At 46.6% G+C, this 7,940-nt stretch overlaps 1 protein-coding gene across 1 annotated transcript; it reads right to left on the reverse strand.

Annotated features, from left to right (window-relative positions):
- Nucleotides 1-201: 201 nt before the first annotated feature.
- TIMM10 (translocase of inner mitochondrial membrane 10 homolog (yeast)) lies at nt 202-7,219 on the reverse strand. Its single transcript, XM_015409726.1, has 2 exons — nt 7,127-7,219; nt 202-2,321 (listed from the first exon to the last, which is right to left on the reverse strand). The coding sequence occupies exons 1-2, from the start codon at nt 7,195-7,197 to the stop codon at nt 2,120-2,122; spliced, it is 273 nt and encodes a 90-aa protein (XP_015265212.1). The 5' UTR covers nt 7,198-7,219; the 3' UTR covers nt 202-2,119.
- Nucleotides 7,220-7,940: the final 721 nt, after the last annotated feature.

Below are 7,940 nucleotides of genomic sequence, written 5' to 3' on the forward strand. Positions count from 1 at the left end.
ATCTGGGCAAGGGGGTGCATATGTTAAATAGCATTGGGGACAACACCACACCCTGAGGCACCCCACAATCAAGGGTAACTTAATGCAAAGCAGCAATATGATATCTCCTTTACAACAACACAAAGTGAAGTGATTTTCTATGTACAAATTGTAGATAAACACCCCAAAGACACCAATAAAACCCCAAATGAGTGAGATGGGAAAGAATATGGTTTAATAAGCACATCAAAACAGCAGCTTTGACTTACAGTATCTGTTTCTGGATGAAGTGAAGGCTGGCAAATCACTTGCTGGTTTGTCAGTATTTTTTTATCAGTAGCCACATATTAAATATTCCAGTATGCCTGAGCCTGCTTCAGTGGGGTATAACTCGAATAAATAAATAAATAAATACCTGGTTTCTTCTCAGGGCACACTAAATCAGATTTCTGTGTACTTCACTCTTGCCAGAAGCATGACTGCTATTTATCCTTATCCCTGTGACAGCATCTACTCCTCTTTCTGTTTTCTCTCAAACTGTTGCAAGACCTTGGCCCCCGTACATGACATGTGATGCTGCAAAAACTGCCCATGTAGCAGGCTTCAGTTCCCCCTGCTGGGTGTCTACTGAAACTACTGCAACCAGCTTAATTCTTAGTCCCAGCCAGGAACAAGGGGCTTACTTAAATGCTCATTTCTCAGTTTTCAAAGTGAAAGTTGCTGCACTAATAGGAACAGCCTGCAGGGTAGTGTGGTATTGCACTCCAATCAAATATGAGATGATTCAGTGGCTGAGTTTTTCTAATACTCAATTCTCCCTAACTTGGAGCACCCCCATTTGGGCATATGATGTAGGATTTCTGTCTTTCCCAGGGGACCACCTCAGTTGTTTGAGAGATCAAAAGCAAGTTGTTCTGCTGAGACCAACAGATAGGGATAGAAACGCATCCTTCCGTCCAGAATGCGTAACCCACATGGCACTCCAAGCCAGATGCACACCCCATATGCACTGCAGTCGATTCTCACGCCATGCCACACATTCATTTATTTACTTCACTCATACCCTGCCTTTCTCCTCCGCTGGGACCCAAAGCAACTTACAATCAGTCTCCTCCGCTTCCTTCTGAGACAGGCTGAGTGCATGTGACTGGCCCAAGGCCACCCAGCAAGCTTCTATTATGGCAGAGTGGGGATTTGAACCGGGGTCTCCCAGATCACAGTCTGACACTCTAGCCGTTTCACCCCTCTGCCTTGACTGGATTCATGCAAGAACAAACGGAAGACAGAAGCTACTTCTACCAGCTTATCCTCCTTGCTGAAGCAAATCAATAAGTCTACAACATGTATACAAGATAACAGATACAAATTTAGTTCACATCCATTATTTTGTTTGCCACGTCTACTTAACATCTGCTCCAAGACTGACGTCCAACTGTAATGCTATTTGGCCAATAGCATTTGTAACAGAATCTAGCTCCAAGCATCTGTTATTAATCTTGCAGCATGGTGACTATTTATAGACCTTATCTCATGCATCTTACAGCAAGCAGTAAATAATTGGCAAGTTGTATGCTCTTCTGCAAATGATCTTTACTCTTTATGAGTTATTTTCCGGCTGGCATAACTCCCCATGATTGTCTAACATCCTTATGTGATGTAGGTGATGACACCTTCTAGTTATTCCTACATCAAACTTGCAATAAGGTGCCCAGAAGTAGTTTATGGACTGAATGGGGGGAGGGCAGTTTCTCTGCACATCTCCGGCAGAATTGGATTTTGCCTAAGAAAAGTCACATTTGAGGACTTTGTTTATTTATTTATGTATTATGAGATTTATAGCCCTCCCTCCCTCCCTCCCCGCGAGCGCCAGGAGGCTTGAGGCATTTCACTTCCTGCTGAAAGGACATTCTGACAAGCCGAGGCCAGACTGTCTCCACTCACAGGGGACTCTTCACTTGTCCCTATTCACCTGGTAGGTCTAATCCCAGGAAGGCAAAGCTCTGGCAAACTTAGCAGTCAGCAGAGGTGATGCAACCTTAACATTTTATTGGCAAAGGGAAAATCAGCACGGAGATCAGGCACGACGTGGGGAGAGGAGGTGGCAGTAGAGGCCGGCTGTCCTTTATCAGCGGGAAGCGGCTTATGCTGGCCCAGCCCCCTGCTGCATCCTCTTCATCAGCTCTTCATCCTGCATCGAGAGCTCGGTCAGTTTCTTGCCCATGCGCTCATGGATGTCCAGATACTTGGCAACGCAACGATCCAGGCACACCGACTCCCCCTTGGACAGCTCCGCCTCCTTGTAGTGTGGAGGCACACATTTGCGATGGCAAGCGCTGGTCATTCTGGGACAGAAGAAGGGAGATCGTGAGACAACGGGGCCTCCTGGCTGCTCCAACTCTGCTCGCTGTTCAGCCAAAACAAACCGTTCTTATCGACAGCCTGTGTCCCCATGGCCACCTGAAGGTGCCCAAAACTCCATGAAGATTCTAAGAATCTCGGCCAGAACTGCCCTGAGCCCGCCTTGTTTTCCTGGGTGTCCAAACTCTGATAACAGCTGGTCCAAACAGCACGGAGGCACCTCCTGGGCTACCATTACCCCGCCTCTGCTTTTCCGAGAAAAACTATGCCTAAACCATTAAATAAATAAATTAGATGTTTATATTGTTGCTTACTGCTCAGAAGCAAACAAATCAATAGGCCAATTTAAAATAAACTTACTCTGAGCCACGGACCCATTGGGATGATGCTGTGTTGTCTCCATGGACTCAAGGTACCCAAGAGTTTGACAAATCCTATCTCACACTATACAGTCTAATTTATGGCGAAATGAGCAAGATATTTATTAAAAACAGAGAGGGAGTCGGTGACAAAGACAGGTTAGGTTTCGCCTCTTCCTAAGAACAGCTAACAGGAGCTGATGGAATGTTGAGTTGGCCGTGAGTTTGGCTGAGCACTGGGAAAAGGTCAAATTGTAATGAAGAAGCCCAAATGCCTGAATAGGGAAGTAGTTCAAAAGTTCACCTGAAAAGCAACTTTGTAATCTCTACCTAATCTACTCATTTTACGTTCAAACCATAAATAAGAGCAAACTCCTTGTTTGTTTAACCCTGTGGGCTGGATAGGAGGTCTCAGGGAAAGATGCACACACACACAAACACACATGCAATAAAACTCAGTCTATATCTATATATTAGGAATATCTATATATTATGAATAAATGGTGGCCGTGAGTGAATGAAACTCTGTGCGAGTCCCCAATAGCACAGAGCTACTGGGGCTTTAAATTTCATTTATGCCTAGCATCAGGCTGTCTTCCAAGGCTGGAAGGAAATAAACAGGCTGAGGTCTTGAAGGATACTGTGCTTCCCCCATTTGATGGATTTCAGCTGACTCTGGTGGACTTTGATAAGGGCCAGGAGGGGGGTGTCGTATTTTACCTAGCATTATCGTTGGAAGAGCAAATTAATTCAGTTGCAAAATTGCTTTCTGCCACTTCTGTGTAGCCAGGAGGATGGCTTCCTCTCTCTCCCAGCTGATCTGGCCACATGGATCTCTGTCACAACCACTTCAAGGCTAGACTAGTGTAATATGGTTTACACGGGACCACTTCTGAAGACAACTTGGAAACTTCAGTTGGTACAGAACACCACAGCCGAAGTACGATGTGGGGCTACTCTGCAGTCACTGCGGTGATTACACATTCGTTTATGGGTTCAATTCACGGCACTGGTTATTACATATAAAATCCTTCATGGCCTGGGACCCAGATATCTGCAGGACCACTTCTTGTGTTTTGCTGTGCGGTAACAACTTCATCTACCTGAACAAGGGATATTCAATGCACTGCCCTGAAAACGAGTGAAATCAGAGGCTCCCTGGATCTAAGCATCTTCTGTTGTGGCTCACATCTGGTGTATCAGCCATGCCTAAAGAGGTCAGGAAAGCTTTGACAAATTGGGCAAAACAAAACTTCCTATGAAAGGGACATGGTGGTAGTTTTGTACTGTATTTATTCGTGATTTTTAATTTTTTGTAATCTACTTTGAATCTTTTCAAAAAGGCAGATTATAAATGAAGAAGGTAATCTATATACTCTTTGTGTGCGGATACTTATTTCCGCAGATAGGGGGCATACTCTCCCCCAACAGGTTTTTCTACAGACTCAGGGGACTCTGTGGGTCTAGAAAAAAATTCAAAAAGTTAAAAAAAAACCTCGGGGAATGGTTGAATCCCCCCCCCATACCTTAGGGGAGCGGTGGCACAGAGGATTTATCCTCTGGTTAACATAGTAACATCTGAGCTGAACAGGCTTGCTGTCAGTTCTAGCCCCGCGCTGGTGTGAGCTACCAGCCCTGTCCCCAGCTCGCTGTCTACCCAGCGGTTCGAAAGCTTCGGCGAGTAGATAAAATGGGTACCCCTCCTTAGAGAGAGTGGGCACACTGAACCCCCCCCCCCCGTGGGGTGGAATGGTGGAGGCTGACAAACTGTCAGGTAGCCCTGTCATGGATCTGGAATGTGGAGGGGTGCCCTCCTCCTCCTCCTCATTCTCAGCTCTTCCCTGTCCAGCTACTGTGTGCTATCTCAGGCTTGACCTTGTAGTCTCCAGCTGCATTCTACTCGGCTGGGAACGCAACGGATTTTCGCTTTGTCTGCTTCCTCACTTGCTTTCGCCCGCGTAAATTATAATCATTGGCTTTTGCTCATTGGGGGGGATGTTTGATTTCACTGTAAGTCAGCGGCCCTTATACTGACGGCTATTACTGACGCAAGCTGTACACGTGTTCTTTAGTACTGGAACCACTAATAAATAGTTATCTTCTTCTGAAGCCCTATGTGGTGTGACCTGCCTAAGGAGCCTGGCACAAACCTAGGCCTAGCAGCACCCGCTGGGTGACTTGAGACCACCTTTTTCAACTAGGCCTGGCTGCTTGCTACTGTTCAACAGCAGCCACCCTATGAACGTCAGTGTAGTATAATGGTCAGAGCTTCAGGGTAGGGTTTGTGAGACCCAGGTTTAGATCTTCATCTTGCTTTGGAAGCTCACTGAGTGATTTTGGACCAGTCACATACTTTCAGCCTAACCTACCTCATAGGGTTGTTGTGTGGATAAAAAGGAGGAGAGAATAATATAAACTGCTTTAGTCCCCACTGTGGAGAAAGACCATAGTTTTCCTCAGTAGAGGCTGCAGGAGGAAAGGAGATGAAAAGCTGAAGACAGAGGGGCAGAAAAAGGTAGGTTGGCTGTTGGGTGGGAAGGAAATAGGGATGCCAACTCCAGGTTGAGAAATTCCTGGATATTTGACGGGTGGAGCCTGGGGATGGTGAGGATTGAGGCGGGGAAGGACTTCAGACAGATATAATGCCATAGACTCCACCTTCCAAAGCAGTCATTTCCTCCAGGGGAACTAATGTTGCCAACCTCCAGGTGAGAAGCTCATGTTCGTAATTCATTCACAGTGTGTCTTTATATTTATACAATCTCCTCCCGTGAGCTCTCATTTTTGATATACAACCTCCAGGTGAGGGCTGGAGATCTCCTGGAATTACAACTGATCTCCAGATGGCAGAGATCAGTTCCACCAGAGAAAATGGCTGCTTTGAAGGGTGGAGTTTATGGTATTATACTCTGCTAAGGTCACTTCCAACCTCAAACCTGATCCTCCCAAGGCTCCAGCCCCAAATCTCCAGGAATTTCCCAACATGGAGCTGGCAACCCTAAGAGGAACTGATCTCTGTATTTGGGCAATCCGTTGTGATGCCCGGAGAGCAGCTCATGCCACTACTGTTGGGGGGAGGGAGGAAGTAGGTGGGAGGCCGGGAGAGTGATGGGGTGGGGGCAGAAAGGAAGTGACAGGCATGGAGGAGAGAGTGTAAGAAAGGAGAAAGTGTGAGAGACGTAGGGAAGAGGGGAAGCGGCAGATGTGTGTGTGTGTGTGTGGGGAGGAGGGATAGCCACTCTCACAGGTTTCTTGCGAGTCCCCAGTGGTAAATAACTATCTCTTCCTCTGCTGAAGATGCTGTATTCTGAGTATCTCCTCAAACAGGAACAGAAGGATCCATCAGCAGTGGAAGATTTACTAACTGCAATCTTGGAAGAATATAGGAACATAGAGCCAACTGGAAGGTACACAAGCCTAACTGGACAGAAAAACAATGCCAACCGTCATACCATTTCTTAATGCCAAGTTCCTCACCAGTGTACTCAGACTTGAATGCCCTGAAGACCTCCTTTCCCGGCACCAGCTCTTGCTGAAGAAGCTGGTGTCCTTGTGACAGGGTCAAGGCTTCCTCCTGGATAATCGTTTTCTTGCATCCCTGGGAAAGTCCTAAGACCTCTAACTGTTCCCTACTCAGTAATCTCACCCAACTTTGTAAACTACCCGAAACTGCCAAGGCAAAGCGAACAGGACGGGGGCATCCCGAGTGGTTCAGTGAGACAGAGAACAAGCTTCTCCCCCCCCCCCACTTGTCTCTCACCCTCATTCTGAACTGCTCTCTTGTACCCCACTAACAGGCTAGACAGGGGCCCTCTGTCACCTGACGCACTTGGCCTGTCAATAGCAATGGAAATGTCTGTGGCTCTGGAAGGCCGTTCTAAAAGGAGGCATCACAGAAGTTTACATAACTATGAATAATGCCAGCACTCAGGGGTCCCCAAATGAAACTGATTGCAATCATTAATAATTCACGGCTAAGAAGTACAGTGACAGTTGGTGGATGTTAATGGGCTGAGAAGGGTGCAACCCTGCTTACGCCAGCACTGTAATCTACAGAGGATAAAAGCCTATCTACAACTATTAACCATGATTGTTCCTGGGAGTCTCCATGTTCAGAAGCCATGTACGTGTTGCCACGTCTTCTATGAGCAACCAGGGGTATCTGATTGGCTGCTCTGGGACACAGAGCACTAGGTGAGATGGCCTGATACCAAAAGGCAATTCTGATGTTATTCTAAGATGCTGATGCAAAATAGTTTTTGTGAGACCATGCAAGTTGCTCTCTGCAGAATATAGACCATGGCACAAAGTATGTAAGAGGATACATTTGCACCCACAAAAACAATATGATCACAGCACTCTCATCCTGGAATCTCCAATATGAAGACAACTGCAAAGTACCCTTGCAGAGCACCCCCACTGGTCAGCACCTGTTGTACATATCGGCCATCATCTCCACTTCCAGCTCAGCTGCCAGCTGCTGCGCCCTCAGAGGATCCATTGCGCTTCCAGGTATTTATTCTTGATACTACAGAAAAGGCACAAAGGATGAAAAACCCTGTGGCTATAAACCCCCATGACCTACGCAATTTGCCACCCAGTTAGTATAATAGTTTTCTGCTGATTTCCTCAGTACTTTTATCTAATGATGGGCCAGGGAATGTTAAAAAGCTAATAAATTTGAATCTGTTGACACCCACCCAACATAATAGATCAGTGATGTGGCAATAAGGATCTTTCCTAATATTATACTCTCCAAAATTCCACTGGCCAAAATCTTCTAACACCCCTGAATTCTTATACCAAGGGTCATTGTACAGCCTAAGTCCCCCAGCCACACTACTCCAAGGAGGAGGAGAAGAGATTGGATTTCTACCCCATGGCCCTTCACTACCCGAAGGTGTCTCAGAGCGGCTTACAAACTCCTTTCCCTCCCCCTCCCCACAACAGACCCCCCCTGTGAGGTTGGCGGGGCTGAGAGAGCTCTTGACAGAGACGGCTCTTTTTCAAGGACAGCTCTTATCAGGCCATCCAGCCAGGTGCAAGGGGAGGAGGAAGGGGGAACCAAACCCGGTCCTCCCAGATTGGAGTCTGCGCTCCTAACCAGGTCACCAAGCTAACTCCAAGTTGCTGAAGGTGCTGTATTCAATCACCCTGCACCAATTGAAAAGCAAACAGTTTTGTATTATGATTATTAAAGCCTAGTGGGGAAAACAAAGCCATCCTCGAATGTCCAAGATCTAC

The sequence above is a fragment of the Gekko japonicus genome, unplaced genomic scaffold (genome assembly GCF_001447785.1).
Source record: "Gekko japonicus isolate JY-2015 unplaced genomic scaffold, Gekko_japonicus_V1.1 scaffold3812, whole genome shotgun sequence".
NCBI lineage: Eukaryota > Metazoa > Chordata > Lepidosauria > Squamata > Gekkonidae > Gekko > Gekko japonicus.